The following is a 20,086-nucleotide window of genomic DNA, read 5'->3' on the forward strand; positions in this document are numbered from 1 at the left end:
GTGGAGACCAAGAGCAATAACTCGCGGTGGCTGGAGTGGTGTGAGTTGCAGAGGTGTGGGCAAGGGGGGTTCATGTTGAAAACAGATGGGTCTGACAGACCAGTCCCTTTGGGCTGGGTAACCCCTCTGCCCGCTCCCCCCACCTGGCCATGAGCAGCCTCATGTGGGTTTGGTCCTCTAGCCAACATTTGGCATAATTCTGAGCAGAACTGGCCTTTCTGCCTTCTGATGTGCCCTCCTACTCAAGGAGGTTTCAGTGTGATGTTGTGGTGGCCCAGGATTTAGAAACCAGTGATTCAAGCCATCCACAGAGAAGGAAGAAAGGAGGTCTGCTGAGAGCTGTTGACCAGGGAAGAATTTTGTTGTGGACCAGCAAAAAAATAATATAAAGCAGGTGTTTCTGCAATTGTGAGACATTTGTAAAGCCAGTGTGTCCAACAAGTCTCCCACTCACATTCTGGTCCACGTGACATGGCAAGGTCTGACACAGAGGACCGCAAATAGAAAATATCTCTCTGTACTAGTTGGCGTGCACCACAGCCTCCCTCCCCTTCTGCTCTCTGCTTTTCTGTTTATTTAGGTGTGTGTCTTTGTTTCTGTTTTTACATTTAGCACAAGTGGAGAGGAAGCGGGATTTCATACAGCTTAGGAGGCTGGAGCTCACCACGCTTCAGAGCATGGGCCTTTATTTGTCCTCACTCCACAGGGCAAGTGTTCACAGGCCAGACCCTCGCTGGTATGAAGTGCCCCAGGCTCCACAAGAGCTCCCTCCTCTGAGCCAGTCCCTTTGAGGAGGCTTGTGGTATCCAGAGATGCAGGCACAGGCCGTGCTTAGGTCAAGCTGGTCTCATGGTTAGGAGTGGGAACTGGAAGCTGAGCAGCATCCTTTTTCTCCAGGTGATGGTACCAGGAAGAACGGATCAACCATGGCACACGAAGATGCCTCAACAAACAGCAGATGCTGGTTTGTTCAGGGTTGTGAATTTACTGGAAATGTAATTTGAGGAATACTTTAATTTAGTTGAATTTAGGCCAACTTGTAGAAGGGCAAGGAAGAAAGTTTTAAGGGTAACTTCAGGGCTCTTCTCAGGACTCCCTTCCTCCCTGCCACTGTTTCCCTGCCTACACGTACACACAAAACCAGGATCAACCATGGCTTGGGCTGAGCTGCGTTTTATGTAGTTAACAGGTTTAAATCATGATCGTGCAACACCCAATCTCCAAAATAGTATCTCTTGCTCTTATTGACCATAGTGCACTTCTAGCCCTGTTTAAAAAGAAGCTGATATTGAGAGAAGCCGCTGAACTTTCTGAGTGAGGTAAGGTCAGCTTAGGGCTGGATGAATTGCCTGGCAGGAAGGTTGTGTGGAAGTTTGGCTATCCCACCATAACACAGCTGAACGAGAACACCCCAGGCCTGACTTCCAGTCCTCTTTTTAACCATGCTGGCTTGTTTACATTTGGGTGGTAGATGGGTGGAGCCATTACTCCAATTTTTTGGCTCATATCTGTCCACTTGGATGTCAGTGTAAACTGCTGTAATTATATCATAATTGTGGCCCGCTATTGGAAATGATTAGTCTGTTCATTTTCCATAAATATTGGCTGGCTGGCTTCACCTGGCAGAGACTGGGAATTGACATGGCAGAGATGAAAGCCCAGAGAATATGGGGGATTCATAACTCCATGAGAGCTATGGTGTTTCCAGTCTAACGAGACCACTGGATTTAGACATAAGCAGGATGCTGGACTGGGATTCGGGGAGAAATAGAGAAAGTGCAGGTATTTCAAAGCAAGTGCTGTTTTAGTCAGAAAGTGAACTTCGTATTAAAATAAGCCCCCAAACTGATGGAGGAACTTTTAAATGTCAGGGGAAAGTTGAAAAATATCCAGGCTTTATAATTAAATAGCACTTCCCATTCCTACATCTCCCGCATGGCAGCCTTTGCTCTTCCGCACAGACCAGCTCCAGTGGGCAGAATCACACGTAAAATGTAGCTGTGTTTGAACTTCAGGGCTATTTATTCTATACATGGGCTCCAATTCCAAATAACACTGATGCCAACCAGGTTTTTTTTCCCCAGGACTCAGGCATACAACAGACTTTCCGCTTTTGGAGCTCATCATTCCATAACTCCAGAAATTGCAATATAAACCTTGGCTACTACGCACACTTCAACTTGAAAACACAGCAGTGATCTGGGATTTTAATTTGAGCAAATTTGAGAGTGGGTTAGAAATAGGATCCAGATGCATCTCTAATAGTGAAAAGAAAAATTAACAGAACGTTGGAGCTGAAATGAACTCTGTCTCTCTTTCAGCTTTTTTCCTCCCTTTTGCTTTATAAGAGGAATTGCATATACCTAAAGCACCATAATTAAATTGTCATTTGTCCCTTGCCTTGGTAGAAGCTCTGCCCAGTTGAGCACATCTTGGTTTCCATCCTGGGCATTTACCTACATCATGGGGCTGGGAGTGGGGGGCAGTTTCTTACTTGTTTTAAGAAATGAGGAATCAGAGGCATGCACAGGCTGTCTGGTAGAGTCTTCAGCGAGCGAGCTGCCAGGCTCTGCAGGTTATACATCATTAGCACACACAGTGTCCAGGAGAGCCCAAAGCTTGTGCAGGTGTGCTGGCAAAGCTCGCACCACTTCCCTCCCTCCTCCCTCTCCGCCACACTTCCAGCAAGCTGATACTTGAAACCCGATGTGGCAAAATCACAGAGAGCTCCTCTCAAGTTTGTCAGCTCTCAGCTCACCCAGCAGACGTGACTGTGAGAGGGCGCGTGGAGCCTGGAAGGGACTCGCTGGAAAAACAAAACCATCGAGTCAAAAGCTTAGTGTGTTTTTCCATGAGCATATGAAAAGAAGTGTGAGTGGTTTTTTAAGCACTTTCAGATATTAGAAGTTTAGTGAATACAGAGACAGCTTCTTTTTTTTTTTTTTTTCCTTTTTTTCCCCTGGCCTTGAACTTTCGGAGTGACTGTAGGGAATATATCCCAGGCTGTTTTCAATGACCCATTCACACGGTGGGTTTCTTTCAGCTTTTCCCAAAAGGGAGTGAGCTTCATTCGACCTCTGCTCTGGCATTAGCTGCCATTATTTGTGCATCCTACTCAGATAATCAATAACGTGAATGGCATCTGAAAATAATTATACACACAGCTCTTCCCCAGCTTCCAAGATGAGGACAGAAGCTGGGAAAGGAGCCTTTGCATATTCAGCACTTGTTAAAAGGATGAAATATAGTGCTGTGTGTTATTGTTGTGTCCCGAATCCCAGGCATTCAGCAGCAGCTTCTTTTGACATTGTGTAGCACTCTGGCCATGTGCACCTGAGCACAAAGCTCATCAGCTTTCCCATCCTTCCTGACTTTGCTGGAAAAGTTGTGCTGTCTGCTCGTGTGGTATGCCAAAGGGCAAGAACTCCTGTTGGGAGGAAGGATCTAGCTGGGTTAGTGCCCTCTTTTCTTTAAGGGACACCACCACAGCTGCATTTTTACAGCCAAATGTCCTGGCGCCAAGCCAGCGTGTGGTGACAAGTGGGTGGCCTGTGCAAGGCATGGTCTCTCTCTGGAAAATGGGATGAGCTTTTCAGCCAAAATCCATGTTCAGCCCCCCCGCTAAAATGGCTCATGGCAAAGTCACCTTGAGATGTCCATCAGGCCATCACTGCCTACTGAAGAACCTGATTCAGGTTCTCCATCACCCGAGAGAGTCCTCCCAGCCAGGAAAGTAGTGAGTCATGTTGTATTAGAAGATACTTAACGTCTATTTTAGGAGGTTTGCAGCCTCAGACTCCCTTCGGGCAGTGGCCAAGATGAACCATTGGCGTGAACCTGAACATTCCCACTCCAGCCTCCCTGAACAGCAGCAGCACTGGATGCCAATGTGGGGCCTCTGAGCCAAGCAGGTGGTAGGAAAAGGAGAGGCACAGATTTTGCCAGGGCAGGCTGTAACCGCAGGGTAAGGCTGTGTCCTTTTCCTCCTGCAGCCCTGGAGAATCCTGGCACAGCACTGTCACAGTGGGGACTGAATCCTTGCTATGGCCCAGTTCAGGTTTAATGGTCTTTCCCTAGAGTATGTTCATGGTCTCCATTGAAGACAGGAGGACAGGTGAGGAGGAGCAAGGGTCTGACCAGTGTGGCTGTTCCCACATGTTTCATTTAGACCTTTCTCTCCTGAACCGCAGAAGGAATGCCATGGCTGTACAGCCTGGGAAATCCTGTGATGCCTGCAAGAGCTGACCGCTGGGGACATCTGGAGTCTGGCAGCTGCCTCCCCGGCAAGAACTAAGGATATCAAGCAACCTGCTGCTCCCAGTGGGTTTCCTAGGGCTATTTCACATATCTGGACAGCAGCGATTACAGGGGAGCAATTATTTTTGGCCATTACTCTGGGATCTCTGCTATCTCCTAATCTAGGCAGCAAGAAGAAGTGTTTGCTGATGGGCTCCTCCATTGTCCATCCCCAGCTTTTCTCCATGGTGGTACATTGTTTGTGGTGCTGTCTAAATCCTCCTGCCAGCCCCAACAATGCCTCACACAACCCTGGCATGTCGGGAGCTTCCAGGCTGAGGAGAAACCGATCCCGCTCAGCCCGGCTCCATTTGTGGCAAAGTGTTTGTGCAGTGGTTAACTCCTGCATGGACACACACAGCCACAAATCTCCAGGTTGTCTCACAGCCTTTTCATTCAATTAAGTCTGTTGACTTAGTCTCATTTTGAGCAGTAACTGGATTTAGATAAGGCAGTGGAAAGCAAAACATCAATTGTGTGATTCCTGGCCCAGCCGGTATGTTGATCTGAAGGGAATGTTTGTGCGGGTGATAACGGAGGCAGTGCAGTGATTAGGACAAAGTCATTTGGTGCAAAGACTTCCACAGAGTAAAAATGCTCTGTTAAGTGCAAGCAGTGGCCTGAGGAAGCAGAGGGAGCTGCCTGCCTCCACAAACTCTCTCTTTGCCTCACTTGGTGCATCTGCTGTGAACACACAGTGATGGAGAGGTCCTGGTCTGTCTGAAAGAGGAACCATGGTGGGCTCGGGACTGGGAGATCCTACCAGGTAAATGGGCTGTGCTGGAGCCCAGCTCCCAGAACCATAACTGCTGCAAGGTTCTACAGGGATGTAATCATTTGGGATTCAGCCAGTTATTCTTTGTCAGAAACAGACCAAAGTTATTCTGGGATAATTCTTCCCCACAAGCTGTAGGGCATGAGTTTACAGAGATTTCCCCATGGGCTTGATTTGCCCATCATCCCTGGGAAGAGGTGATGCAGGTGACACATCCTCAGCATCCACTCCTTAGAATACAGGTGGTCCAGGTGGAAAAATCCTCTATATGTAATAACTGCTGTCTCCCTGTATAAGTAAGACAAAAAAAGTTCTCCTATTTTCAAGCAAACATTTTTTGTGATACACCTCTGTGTCTGTTACTGCTTTCAGGCTGTAGTCAGAAAATATATCAATATATTGTTATATGTTAGTCAAAAGTGCATTTCTATGCATGACTTTTTTGGTCACTTTGTTTTCCAGGTAACTGTTAAGCTAATGGGGAGCATAGGGCATTCCTGACATCCTGCAAATCTTCAACAAGGACCATGGAAGAAGAGTGCAGAAACAGACAGTGAGAAGACATTACTTCCTATGTTAACTGAGGACAAGGTATGCCATTGGAACATAGCAAATGCATCGCTGACTTTTCTGTTTTCTCATACTGGAGAGGATTTCTTCCTTTGATTCTCATTTGTGTCCGTCTGGGACATAAGATCTGTGACATAAAGAGATCGTTCTAGCTGTTTGCACTGTGAGAACGCTGAAAGCGGACAAGTACGTTATCGCTGGTTCACAAACGATGGGCTCTATGCAGCCTTAGTCCATCTGTTCCTCTGAACAGCATGGCTTCACCAATGGAGGAACAGGGGGATGTGTTACCTCAGAGGACTTTTCTTCCCAGTTCCTCCCACCTGCTCATTTCCCTTTTGGGCCACGCAGCACTTCTCATAGAGGTGACCCTGGCAGCAATGTAAACCCAGTGGTTTTGAGAGAAGTTCTGTGCCATGAGGCACTGATGCTTCACATCCTTATTCCTGTGTGTTTTAGTGCATTCAGTATTTCCATCAGTGACTCGGACCATGGAGTGTTCATGGCTCCCTTGCAGCAGGACATTGCAGGAGTGGTGCAAGGACCCCAGGCACTGTGGACTCTGTGCCCAGCACAGGACTCTGCCCCAGCACGGTGTGCAGCTCCTGGGCTGTGTGTACACACACACAAACACTTAATTGTTGGCAACTTAACATATATTAAACATCTTCTGGTAGCGATGAAAGATGGCATCCTCCCAGAGTTTTGCATGAGCTAATCAGCCCTTTGTGTGAAAGTGTAGGTGGGGACTCTTCTAACAATACAAAGTTGGTTAGCTCATCATCTTGGCTTTAGGGGCATACTGATGTGCCCATCCTGCTTTCACAGCCATGAATAATCCAGCTTTGCTGCTGTCCTCTTGTAAAAAAAAAAAGGAGAGAGTGTAGTTTCAGGGCTTGGTGCTCAAGCCTGTTTCTCGGTATGGGGGGATGAGCAGGGATTCACCTATTATTCACTGGTATCACTCTTGGCTTCAGGCTTCTTTGGACTGCTCTTGGTATCAGAAATGATATCTATCAGCATAATTGCTATTTTTCAGCCATCAGTTGGAATAACACCCTTGAGGATTAGGCAGGCATGATTCACTGTCAAAGTGAGAGGACCATCCACAGAAGTCTGTGCTGCTTGCAGTTCATTTGTTTCTCTGTTAACTGGATGGTGGAGCAGATGGCTAAACCAAAATAGGCTGGAAAACCCCAGCATTGGGAGGAGGATTGATCTTACATGTTCTTAAATGTTAATGAATACACTTTAGAAATAACCTTAGTCGAAAAAAGGAAGTGCATAATAAAAACACACATAAGGAATCAGGTCAAGGTCCTGGTACTATGCCAGGGGAGCTGGTAGAGGACAAGCTCCAGTCTAAGTCCACCATCATGTGATGCTGTGGCCAGAAAGATACTTGTTATTAGAAGGGATATTAAGAACACCCTCTGTGTGGAGGTCCTTGTGGTGCTGGAGAGGCCCAGGCCTCAGATCCACACTCCAGACTTCAAATAAGATGTAAACTCCAGAGGAAGTCTGGAGGAGGACAACAGGACTGGTAACAGGTTTCACAAAACATGACCTGTCAGGATTATTTTTTAAATTGGATTTGTTTAGTCTAGAAAAGACTGAGGAGAGCTATGAGAGGCTTCACTTGTGAAGACAGTAGCTGAAAGGGGTCTGGTAAAAGAGTGCAATGGTCATGGGTCTATTTGCATGGGGAAGGACAAGACCCACTTGGTTTAATTGTCAGCCAAACAGAGGAGGTGACAGTTTAGGAAAACTGTATCCATAAAGAGCGGGAGATGCTGGAACTGATGATGCAGAGATCTCCATCTCTGGGAGTTTCTAAGAGTTTAAACTAATGTGCCCTGTGAGTGGCATAGGCACAGGCACAGAATGACACAGAAGGGTCTCTCCACAGCTACATGATTTGTTTAAATCCATTCTGTGTGGTTTGTTGCTTTCTCAGCAGTAGCAGAAGGAATGTTGGACTCAAGTTTGGTTGCTAACATGGAAAACATGCTGATAGGTGGGTATGCTTGCACAGAAAATCCTGATAAGACAGGAAAAATGATACCGTCAGAAACAATAGCCAAAAGTTTTAGAAGTTCTGCTTCAAAGAAGTATATTTAAGGAAAATGGCTCCTTTGGCAAAACATCTTTCATTAAACAAAAGATATAGCTGGAAAAATTTGCAATGAGCTCTGCAGATTAGCAGCCCAGCACAATCCCAAGATATGTGAAGTGTAGTTACTGATCCTGGAAATGATTCTTCTCAGCATTTGGGATTAAGTGGAGATAACACGTCTGTTTGCAATGGGAAGGTGAGGAAAGAGATTGTCAGGGCAGCCAGAGAGGAGCTTGACCTGCAAAAAAGGTTATGGAAGAGTAAGGATTCAGAAAGACTCCGTGCAAGAACTGCCAGATTAGGAGGGTAGTGGTATCTCTCAGAGAGCCGAGGAAGGACTGTGCTTCAGGGATGAGAGGCAGAAACCCAGGGCTCAGAAACTGCTGGTTCTCACAAAACTTCCGTGTGTTCAGCCCAGGAAGCTGGTGAGTGGGATGTGGAACTGCCATATGTTTATGCAGATGCTCCAAGCATTTGTGCTCGCCGTATGAATATGGGCTTTATACCCAGTTTTGAGATTGGGTCAGAATCTTCCAGAGCTCCAGGAGGCAACTCCTGAGTTTACAGACCTGAGATGCTGTGTTGAATGGTTCTGGACAGCAGTTTTACTTTCCCCTATTGAGGCATGGGAAGACAGAGGGGAGTGCAACAGGAGATCCACACCAAAGATCAAGGCAGACATATCTGCCTGGCTGTCAGATTTCACACCATCAAATTGGAAGAAAATTTAAAAATCCAAAGTCAGATTTGGTCCTTGCTCTGGGAATGCAAAGAGGCCTGAAAGGCTTTGACATAGATATTTATGCCTGGAATAAAACCACCATGGAAACTTCTGTTTTCCTGGTTTTGCCATCCCTTTAATAGGAATATGTCAAGTGAATATGAAGGAATGAGATCTTATCGTTAGAATAGTCTTGAGTTGGTATCACTTCACTTAAGAGGAGGGTGCAGTGTTCAGCCTCTGCCCGCCACAGCTCAACAGCTGCTCTCCCAAACACGTCAGGTTGCAGGCTCTCACCTTAAATCAACAGTGCTGCAGGTGTGGGAGACAGGGGACCTTAAATTCTCTAAAGTTGTGTTTTTTCCTCCAAAGCCCCTGGGAGATTTGTACCCTGAGATACCATCCTTCTGTCAGGCATGGAGGGTGAGCCACCTTCATCATCACTGCTCTTAGCTTTAATTTCCAGCACAAATAGCCCCAAACCCCTCTGGAGTGGGGCAATAAGACACAGACACATTGCCTCTTAATACAAAGCCAATTGTGTTTACTCCATTACTCAGTTCCTAATTACAAGCCCTATCTCAGAGGAGCTTGGGATGGCTCTATAGTTTCAGAAACCTCATGGTAGAAGGGGTATTTTTTAAATACAGTGCTTTCCAGAAAGACTATCTTAAAAATATAGTGCAGTTCAAATCCTTTGCTTCCTTTAATGCTATTTTCAGGTTGGTTTTTTTTCTTTTTTTTCAAATTAGGTTTAGTAACATGCATGAGATGTTAGATTAAAGGGACAGGGCTTGGGTTTTCCGTGTCTGTACAGAAATAGCTGTTCCCTGGGTGGGCCAGGTGAAGCTGAGCAGACTTATTGTCACTTGACTTTCCCAGCCTTCTGGGTGGAGGAGGCAGGGATGGGACTGGCTGCCTGCAGGAAAGTCTGGCCAAAAGCACTGGGCCACATCCTTTGTGGAGGTAAATCAACATTGTCTGGGTGGCGTTTCTGGAACCATGACTATTTTCATCAGGATCAGGCCTTTTCCATATGGTGAGGAAGTGGTAAAGATCACAAAGGGAGGGAAAGCTGTCCATGCATGGCAATAATTGCAAGAATCTGTGGGGTTTTCTGATGTAGGTGGTGTCTTTTTCTCTAAAGAATGAAAGCGTGGCTCTTTCCCTTTAAGGAGACTTGCTGAGTAGCTCATCCCAATAAGACAACAAGCCCAGATGCCCAGAGGAAGAGCAGTGTTGTTGTGAAGAACAGCCCTAAAAGGCAAAAGGTCTGGATTTTATTTGCAGCTGTGCCACAAACTTCCTGGATGATGTGGCCAAGTTAAGCAGGTCCGTTGTTCCAGCAGCTCCCGTGCCCTCTCTGCGCAGGCACGAGCTGTGCGTTCGCTCAGGGCTTGGCACTAAAGTCCAACAAACGCAAAGCTGCAGAGAACCGCAGGCTGCCCTGCTTGCCCCAGGAGAAGGGGCAGGAGTGAGTGAAGCCACCGTCCTTGACAGCAGGGATCTGGATCCAGAAACAGGGAAGAGCATCAGAGAAAGCCCACCTTGACCAATGGCCCACTACTGGCAGACGATGGATGTGGGTGCCCGGGGAGGAAAACAAAGTCAGGGTGAGCAGAGCTGGACTTCCAGAGCTGGGAGTGGTTCGTGTGAACTCAGCAACCCTCAAAGGATTTCTAAAGCTGGGAGCATGAGTAGTCCAGGATGAGCTCTCAGGGCACCTTGGGATTTTTAGCTTCCTTGGAGCAGGACTCATTTCTTCAGCTCTACGTCAGACCTGCTGGGTCACACAGGGCTTTTGTAGCTGCTGCAAAGAACAGCCTTCCCGTGGCTGTGTCAGCTCTCACAAGGAAGTGATGCTGTCTGCCAGGGAGTTGAGGCTAAATGCACTGGTGTTTCCTCATGCTTTAGAAGGGAAGAGAAGTCTGGAGAGAGCTATTGTTGTGGTGTACAGGAACTTTGCCAGTATAATGCCCTGTAATAACAGCTAGTCTTCCTTCAGGTCATTGTTACCTATTTTTTCGTACTCTTGCTTATGACAAATAGATCTTGAGTTTAGAGACGCTCTCCTTCTCTTTCCTTTTTCCTGACTTACTAAATATATTTGGGATGTTTTCCTTTTTTTTGTGGTGGTGTATCCAAATATCCCTGTTTAAGTGTCATCTTCCAAATCTCTCCTCCACGGAGCCATGACCAGATAACCAGCACGTTTGTGCTCTGTCTCCATGTCTCAGTGGGAACTAAAGCAAAGGACATTCTCTGAAGGGCAGTACAGATGATGAAACTGGATTTAGGATAAGGAAATATCTGTCTGCTCTCAGAGATAGTCTTGCATCTGCTTTGTCCATGCCCCATAACCAAGCTGCACCCTGGAAGCCACAGAGCTGAGTTAGGGTGGGGGTGGGTTGAGCTTTCACCCCAGCTTGTGGTGGGATTTGTACATCCGGGCTCAGGACGGTGTGAATGTGGCTACATTCCACCTGGAGATGGCTGGTGTCCAGCTGGCTGAGAAGGGGGCTGGATGGAGAGGCAGCTGTTTGCATCAGCCAGCGTGGGCATGCCCGAATTCTCATGTGCTACTGGAGGGTACTCAGATATTCCAGTGATGAGGGCAGTCTGAGAACCTGTTTAGACCAGAACATGGGTTTCAGTGGCAGTTTTCTGGCTGATTAATTGGGTGACTTCGTGCAAGTCTCAGCTTGCCATTGCCCTATCCAATAAATGGGAATAGCAGCATTTGTCTCCCTTTGTAAAACACTTTGAGGTCTACGGATAATCCTCCTCCTTTTTCCCACCCATCATTATGGGACCAAGTGGAATCTTACAACACATTGAGTTTCTGTGGTCTGGCGTTTGCCAAGCATCTGAGAATGACTCTTTGGCTTGAGTTTGCAACGTCTGTGACTGCCACGTGATTTGTCATGGCAGCTCCTTGTTGAAACCAGGTCACCACTCACCTGAGAGTGCTTGAGATGGGGAGAGAAGCTGAAGCATCCACGAGGAGGATACAGACCCTGGGGCACCCTGTAGCCACACACATCAGCAATCCATCAATAACCCACAGCACTTTGTGGTTCAAAGCTCTGCAAATACTTAAGAGTGGAAAACTCCAAACAAGAGAAGATTCTTCTTGACCACCACACTGCTCTCTGTTACCCTGGTGAGCAGCAGGCAGAGCTGGAGAAAGACCTTCTCTGGGCATTTGGAGATGTTCTCACAACATAATGTTGAACAGTTTGAATTCAAGGACCTTGTGCTGCTGTGCACAACTGATATTTTAGGGCACAGTTTCTTGTTTCTGTGGATTGTCCTTAGAATCATAGAGTAGAATGGGTTGGGTTGGAAGGCACCCTAAAGATCATCTGGTTCCAGCCTTCCAACCTGCCGTGAGCAGGGATGTCACCCACTAGACTGGGGCCCCATCCCACCTGGCCTTGTCCAGGGGCATTTTCTCCTTGGATGCAAGTCCCTTCTTAGATATCATCCCAAGCAGGTACCAACAGGATGTGCTACTTTTTATTATGCTTTTTCTTACAGTGACCTGAAAGGAAACCTAAATCGTTGCAAGTAAATATTACAAATGACTCAGGAACTGAAGAAGGGAGTGAATAGTTAAGAAATCAGGTTGCTGATACACAGAGATCTTCCCAAAGAACATTGCAAGGTTGTAGGAGCCTTGAAGAGCCAGGAAACCAGCAGAGATCGGTATCAGGCAGCAATGAGCTTACAGGAGAGAGGCTTGAAGAGAGGCTTGATCACAATCTCCAAGTACTCACAAGAGGAAGGCAAATATGGAAATGAGGCGGATGTATCCAGACATCTTCTGGCTGAAACTTGAAGCTGAACATTTTTTACTTTTTGTGGTGGTGGGGAACAGGAGCAGTAGCTTCCTGCAGAGTAGCGCTCCAAGGCTCCGCTAAGAGCTCCTGCAGTCCCTGAGTGGCTGGGGCCAAGTGTTTGGAAAAAATAAGCTGTAGTTGTAAGAGGAATGAGCTGGAGGGTGTCCAGTGGCCTTTACCATGTACAGGAGCAGATATGGGGATCCTCCTGAGTCCTGTAGTTCAGAAAGCACTGATTTGGATTCCTTCAGCCACAGCAACATTAGAGATAACTCCATCTTCTCATTTTGTCAAGCACTGAGCCCCATCGGTGAGGGTAAAGCTTTTGAGAGGGAATTAATGCTTCAAAACTGAACTCCAAACACCAGGAGCTATCTGGGCCAGCTTGAGCAGCCTCTTTTCTTGTCCTTTGCCTCCCCTGTATCATTACAGGATGACAGCATCAGAATTACCTGGTGCTCTCATTTCTGCCTTAAATCAGAAAGAAACCCAAACAAACAAGTAATATACCAAGAGCCCATGAGTGAGCGCAAGTGAAAGGCTGCAATTTCCCAGAGCAGCGCTCAGGGTCTGCTCCATGGACTGGGGCTGTGAGGGACTCAGCACCTGGCTGGGCTGGACCCAGTGGCTGTGTGTTTCATGAGTCTATCAGATATCATCTGTCCATACACAAGCTGTGTTTTACTTATAAAGTACATTGCGTTACATGGGCTATAATGTACAATTTCAAAGCAGACCCACCTTAAAAACATTTTGTTTAGTAAAATAACCTAATTAGAAGAGACCTTCTGGCTGATGTGGTTGAGGCTGTGATAATTTTTCCTTCTCAAATCATTTTCTCTGTTTATTATACTTAATTATAGTGTAATTATGTATCCATCCTCTAGGCAAATTATGCAATCAGAAAATGTGAGTGGTTCATTTGCCACTGCTGTTGGGACCAGTGTTTACGTCCCTAGTACAAAATATGAGCATAATTTCTATTATTTATAGTATTACGTGTATGCATATACATAAAAGAAGTTTCACACAGAATGAAGAATTGGTGTAAATATTTTATTGGCACTCATTTTTGCATCATCCACTCAATTCATTTGTGGCCTACTAATATTGGAGACACCCAAAGCTCAGGTAAGTAAAATCCTTACCATAAATTTTCTCAAACACAAAAGGCTGAGGAACGTGAAAGTTGCACAACTGAGCTTTAATTTTGGTAGGAGGATTATTATTACTTTTAAGAGCTGTTTTTGCATTTCACTTCCCAATGCTCCAAGATTTAGCACAGCAAGAGAGAAAGGAACCCCACAATATCCAGTTGTGGATTTCTGTTCACATCGTGAGTTCAGACTAATCTATTTTTAGCCATGCGCTTCATGAACTTTCTAGCCATGGTAGCCCTCACTTTAGCAGACTGCTTGGTTGTTTGTTCTTCCTTGTTTCCCTTGATGGGAGTTGACAGATCATGTTTGAACATACCAAAACGTGAAGCCAAGTGTCCAAATCTTGCCTCCTGAGATGGATGTTTTCTCCTTCTTTGGCCAGCTCTCAGCATGAACACAAACTGAATTCCCACTTTGCAATTTCAGCTTCTCTGTTTGTACTTATTTTGCAGAATGAAGCCACTCTCACCAGTGGAGCAGGTGGGGGAGGTGACACATCTACTGCTGGAGCTCAGCCCCCTGTGTTTGTTACAGCTGGCAGAGGTGAGACATCCACCTCACCATCCCACCCAGAGAAGGAGAAAGAAGGTGATTCCTGATCATCCTCACCAGCCCTGCAGCTGCCCCATGGCCTCAAAAAGCCTTTCCCTCTCCCCACCCTTAAAATGCAACCACTGCCCCATTCCTCCCTCTCCCTGAGAGGAGAACTGTCAGTTGTGGTCTCTGAGGGAGAGGCGCTGCCCCAGCCAGCCTGGAATAAAGCTACAGAGTGGAGAATCAAGGCCCAGATCCAGGCAGATACTTTGTGGTAACCTAAGATCCCATGAACATCTGGGGAGATTTTTCAAAGGGTAGGGACAGGGGCTGTTGCTCCATCCTGACCCGCTGGGGAGCTGCATTCACACACGCAGGTGGGCCAAACCAGCCCAAACAGGGTGGAAATAGCCACACCACTGCTCCCAGTGCTGGCTGTGCAGCAGATGGGACACAGCACATGGAATGCCACGTGCCAAGAGCCCCAAGCCTGGAGCAGGCAGCAGCTCCATGGAGAGCTGAGGGACCACAAGACCAGGCGCTGACTCAGTCCACGGCAAGGAGGCATCTCCCAGAGCGGGATGAGATGGGAGCAGTAGGTATGTAAGATGTTTTTGTTTTTTCCTGATGTTATCCCCATTTTCCCAGGTCCCAGGTTCAGACAGCCGTCTGCCATGTGCTTTGGCCAGACATCGAGACGCTAACCATGAGCTGGCATTGCTGCCATGAGCAAAGGGACAATGCCACCGAGTGTCTGGGCCATGCCAGCCTGCTCCCACAGGGATTTTGCATGGGGTGAAGTAGGTTGGGACTGGGCAAGTGGTGCTCTGGCCCCCTGCCAGAGGAGGATTTGTCCATTACAGTCTCTCTTGCTTTTGGGGTGTGGCCTGAAAGGGAGCGTTGGAGTATTTGTTGGGGGTTTTCCACATTTTGTTATGAAAGCCTTGGGTTTTCCATGCCTTGAATTTGGGAGCACATACCTTAGTAAGCAATTTTACAGGTGCCTGGCTCGTCCAAGGTGATGCTTCCCACCTGTTGGTTTGTAAATGCTATGGAATGAGTGGTGTATTTAACTATTTCTGAGCAATGGGGAAGCTGTGGTGCAGTTTACCTGAGGTCAGGCAGAAGTCTGAAGGAAGGGCTTGGAGCAGGAGTCAGACTGACAAGTCCCCAGCAGCCAGGCACAAGTGGGGCTCCTCCATCCTTTCTGTCCTTTCCTGGTTTTCCCCTTGTATTCCTGGGGGGGAAATAAAAGAGGGGCAAATGAAATGCAGATTATAAACTCCAGCATCTGTGCTAGGGGAATCTGCAGCCAAGTGCAAGTGAATGAATTTGATCCAGTATTGGCCACTGATTCTTAAAGAACTTCTTGTCTCAGAGGGAACTGGTTCAGAAACCAGCCCAAAAGCTGAGATCCCACAGCTCTGAATGAGGACAAGGGCCACCCTTCCTAAACTGGAGGTTTAATCAGTTGAATTTCAGTTATTGGGAAGCCATAAGGGAAGCCTGGCCTATTTTTATATCTTAGAGCCCCCGGGAAGCCTCAGCCCCAGAAATGTGTTCCAGCACTGCTTCAGCACATGCTGAGCCTCACCCAAGTGTCCAGGAGAGCATTGCACCCGTATCTGAGCTGTCGTGAGCTAAAGCCAGCAGAAGTAGCTTTCCATTCACACCTTCAGTTTTCATGTTAGCATGCCATAATGACATGAGGCAGCAGATGGATGCAGACCAGGAAGAATATTTGGACATATTAGGCAATGGGGATTGGTCCATTCAGCTCACACATCTCCAGCTGAGACATCACAAAGCTGCAAAGGACCAAACTGAAAGCTTCTCATAAATAGAAGCAAAATGGGCTTTGCCCAGGTTTATTGAACATTTTATTTAAACCACCAGCTCCTGTCCTAGTCTGCAAAGCCCAAACCCTGCCCTTTAAATTGCTAACAGAATGACCCCATTTTCATTGGCTTCAGTCTTTCTCAGAGCTGACACTTTGCCCCTCTGGAGAAGGGCTGAACAGCAGACATCCAGCTAAAATCCTATGCCAACAGCTAAAGGTAAAACACACTTTTCAGTCAGCTATGGGATATGTTTCCCAAAAGCTCTGGTATCTCTGGTCTTCTCTACTTTGTCTGTGAAACTATTACTTTGCATAATGGAAGGGAACAACGCTCAACCATCTGGTAGCACACCATCCATGTATAATTTAGGTTGCTTTACTCACTCTCCCATCAGCAACAAGAACGGAGCTTCTTTCTTATTTCCCTTGATCTCTTAGCCCTGTTCTAGAAAGTCAAAGCCAGAAGCAGCTGTGGGGGAGTGAACTGTACCCTAACCTGGGGTTTGAATTTTGAGGGGCATCTCTGCTTGTGAGTGAGAGTCCTTCACAACTTGGACACTTCTCAATTCTGTGTGAGCAAAGGGATGAAGAATTCAGTAATCCCAGTTGGGAGAGGACACTGGGTATCATCCTATATGCAAATGCCCCTTTCACTTCCAGCAAAGCCTGGGAACTGGGATCACATCACCTGGGAATCACCACTGAGGTCAGTGTCACCAGGCAGCACCACACACACATCCAACAGGGCAGTTGTGAGGGAGGTGCTGAGCCCACTCATGTCCAGCGTGGAGAGACCTCCATCACCCCTGAGGGACCCCTCATCCTGAGGACCAAGCCATCTCTTCATCTCCATTGCTGGTTCTCTTAGAAACCTGAACCAGGGAAACTACCATTTTAAAATACTTCTCTATGTCAAGAGGAATATCCAGAGCTGTACTCCTGTTTATCCACTCTTGGTGAGCATAGTCAGACGGTGAAGGCCGGGATGCTGGAGTTTATGGCTTAAATCAATGGGATTATTCATGAGTTGAGAGATAACCATGTGCTTTTATGCTTGGCTGGCGCAGCGTCTCAAGCTGACTGCTGGGAGTCAAAAGCTCTGAGTCACCGGGTCCCTCCTCTCTCTCCTTCCTGTGTGACCAGTCTGCCCGTGTCTGCTTCCCTGCCTGCCGCATAAGGAGGATGACAATCGCTTTTATCTGATGGTTGCTTTCAAATGGCCCTAAAGGCCTCTTCTGGCCTGATGAAAATTCAGTAGAAGCTGGACTAGCGTGGAAAGATGGGAGGACATTTAACTAATGAAAGCGCTGGGGCTCAGGAAGGCAATTACATCCTTTCTTCCTCCCTACATTCCCACACAGGCTACTGGTGATTGCTGCAAAATCTTCTATGGGCAGAGAGGGGTGGGAGGCCATGGAAAGGGTGAGACAAAGCCTCTGAGCTGGGGGAAGGCTCTGTGGGATGGTGTTGGGGTGGCCAGCACAGCAGGTTCCCAGCAGAAGTTACACCTTAAAAGAGGCTCCTTTCGATTACAAACTCGATCCTGCAAGCCTCTGCTTCACCTATGTACTTTGTAAAACAAAATCATGCACAAAAACTAGAGACAAAGAGAGATATATGGGCCAAGTGCATGTGTTTTATGCCCCAATTTACAGTAAGTCCCCCGAGAAGTGACCAAGAGGGGTTTCCACATTTAGCATGTACCTCTCTAAGTAAAAGATGATTTTAAATACAGATTCCATCCCTTCTCCTGCTGTGGGGTCTCTCTCCCTGTGGACCTGTGCAGAGCAGCCAGGGCAGCGCTGACTTACAGACCCACTCAGCGCTGAGTTTTTGGAGAGACAAGCAGTGCGAGCTGCCCAGGGTGCAAAGGGCTGACTGCATGGAGGGCTGAAGGTGCCTTTTCCCGGGCCAATTGCCCCCTTGCCACCATTCCTAAGAGGAGAAGTTGCTACTGCAGCCCTGCTTCAGTGCACCTCCCTTTTTTGGGGGTGCTGGCTTTGGCATACGCCTATAAGATGGGCTGTTCTGCACCTCCCTGTTGGTTAGCAAGTCAAATAGGAGAGTGTGAGAAACCCTGTGCAGCTACAGCTGTTGTGCCCAGGAGAGTGTGCAGGCAGAGGAGCTGTGGGCATCCTCCCAGCTGCCCCAGCATTAGTAAATACAATTGCTCTCACTTTCCACTGATAGACATCAAAAAGCAATTAAGAATCAAGCTCTTCAAATTGATAGGTCTCCTGAATTTGAAACATTTTTCATTATTTGGCTGGTATCACTGCCTAGATTAGATTATTTTTTTAAAAGGAAGATTAAAATAAACAGTATTTATGGTTTAATTATTTGAATGACTAAGAAGCTCCAGCTTTATTTTAACTTCACAGAGGACCAGGAGATGCTTTTAATGATATGTTTTACTCACACAGGACTTTTCATCCAAGAATCTCAAACTGCTTTTCAAATAATTAATTAATCCTTGTACCTCTCCATGAGACAGTTATTATCTCTGATGTTACTGATGGGTAAGCAAAGGCACAAAGACGTCAAGGCACAAACTGTTTTCCAAATATTAATTAATTCTCTCACCACTCTGTGAGACTGTTACTATCTCTGCCACTGCCAATGGGTAAACTAAGGCACAAATCTGCGAGTAGCTCACCCGAGGCCATGCAGGTGAGTCAGGAGCAGAACTGAGAATACCTATGACCGGTCTCTGAGCTCATTGTTTCCAGCAAGTCCTACACCGTATTCCTGTCAATGGGCAGCACTACCTGGTGTGAAGCACAGCTGAAACCAGCTGCTTTATGAAAATATTTCTTCTGGTCTCTCTTCATCCATTGGGGATCATGTTTGCCCACATCAAACTGCAGTTTCTTTTGAACTTGTTGTGGCTGGTGGAAGCCAGAGTAACTGTGAGGAGAAATGGTTGGTTTAAAGGACCTGGGGAGCTTTGAGATGCTCTGGTGGTGGGGCTGTCCAGCAGCACGCAGTGGTTCTAGAGCTCATCCCTGTGCCCATCCTGTGTGGCAGCCTCAGGCTCAGCCAGGCACAGGGTTCCACAGGCAGGGATTGGTGCTGTGGCTCCTCTCTCCTGTGTCCGAGCCTGCAGCCCTGGAGCAGGCACATGCAGGCCCCAGGTGTAGTAACACGAGCTACTGAACCTGTGTGTGCACTGCCCTACTTACCCACCTCCTCCTTGGGCACAGGACAGCGGGGTATCTTTAGGGATCTGTGCAAGAGAATGTGGAGGAACATGGGGACCTTGAGGGCCGGGGCCCCTCAGCAGCCAAACCCGCCTTGTCCCTTGCACAGTCCGTCAGCTCGCACTTGGTGTGTGATTATCCCATGGAGCAAGAGCTTTCTGTCCTCCCTAGGAGGAAAAGGCAGGAAGCTGGAGGCACTCTCTGCCCCCAGGAAGGATCCAGCTGTAGGATTCTCTGCACAGGCACCTGAACCCTCACCACAAGCACATCCCAGCTGAGCTATTTCAAACATGGGCTTGGCCCCATCAAATGCAGTCTCATTTCCACATGAAAGGGCTGGAGGAATATGAAGCCAACTCATCTGAATTGATAAAAATTTGGCATTACTTTACCCCAGTTATCTAAACTTTCTGTGTACGTTAATTACAATGCAAAAACCTGGAAGATGGGGGTGCATCTCAGCTGTCTTTCTGGGAGTGGGTTTTTTATGGGTTGGTTTTTTGGGCTTTATTTCTTTTTGGTTGGTTGTTGCATTTTCTTCTCTAAACTTCCTTTCTCCAGTTCCACTGTGCTGGAGTCTGATTGCTCTCTCCTCTCTGCAATTTGGATGCCTCAGTCTTTGTGCTCCAGCTCTGATGCAAGCGCTCAGGTGCCATGTTTGCCAAAGCTGGCACGAGCACCCCGTGCTCGTCTAGACACAGTCTAACTGTGGCACTAATGCCAGGCTTCCACAGGCTGAGCTCAGCGTTCGTCAGAGCTCTGCCCACGGTCAGCCCTTTGATCTTTATCCTTGAAAACCACAGCCATTGACAAAGGTAAAATGAATTTCTGACTTTGAAAGACTTTGATGGCATTCCCCTGTTTTGGTTTGCGTTTTGGTTTTTTTTTCTCCTCTCCTTTGCTCTTCCAGCTGAACTTTGTCATAAAGCTTCTGATCGCAGCTGCAGCTCCAGGACCAGAGAGAGGTCATGCTGTCTTGCTTTCTGCTGCTTTAAAATCTGAAGGGGAAACCCTGGGACACTTCTGAGACAG

At 47.2% G+C, this 20,086-nt stretch overlaps 1 protein-coding gene and 1 long non-coding RNA gene across 9 annotated transcripts in view; one reads left to right on the forward strand and one right to left on the reverse strand.

Annotated features, from left to right (window-relative positions):
• Window positions 1–20,086, forward strand: part of LOC116441618 — a 158,345-nt gene that overhangs the window by 133,652 nt on the left and 4,607 nt on the right. For all 4 annotated transcript variants that reach the window (XR_004239181.1, XR_004239180.1, XR_004239182.1 and 1 more), the window contains 2 exons: window positions 5,534–5,662; window positions 13,933–14,613. This is a non-coding gene — a long non-coding RNA (uncharacterized LOC116441618). The remainder of the gene's footprint in view (window positions 1–5,533; window positions 5,663–13,932; window positions 14,614–20,086) is intronic.
• The window catches only part of BMP2 (bone morphogenetic protein 2), a 122,561-nt gene that overhangs the window by 26,679 nt on the left and 75,796 nt on the right, over window positions 1–20,086 (reverse strand). For 2 of the 5 annotated variants that reach the window (XR_004239177.1, XM_032103723.1), the window contains exon 4: window positions 15,126–15,251. Coding sequence is in view for 2 of the 5 variants with exons in the window: in XM_032103723.1 (XP_031959614.1) it covers window positions 15,126–15,251 (126 nt within the window). In the remaining 3 variants the exon portion in view is untranslated. Of the gene's footprint in view, window positions 1–13,358; window positions 15,047–15,125; window positions 15,252–20,086 lie in introns of those variants that run through there. The other 3 variants (XM_032103722.1, XR_004239178.1, XR_004239179.1) reach the window with 3 other exon arrangements.

This window comes from Corvus moneduloides, chromosome 3 (assembly GCF_009650955.1).
Source record: "Corvus moneduloides isolate bCorMon1 chromosome 3, bCorMon1.pri, whole genome shotgun sequence".
Taxonomy (NCBI): Eukaryota; Metazoa; Chordata; class Aves; order Passeriformes; family Corvidae; genus Corvus; species Corvus moneduloides.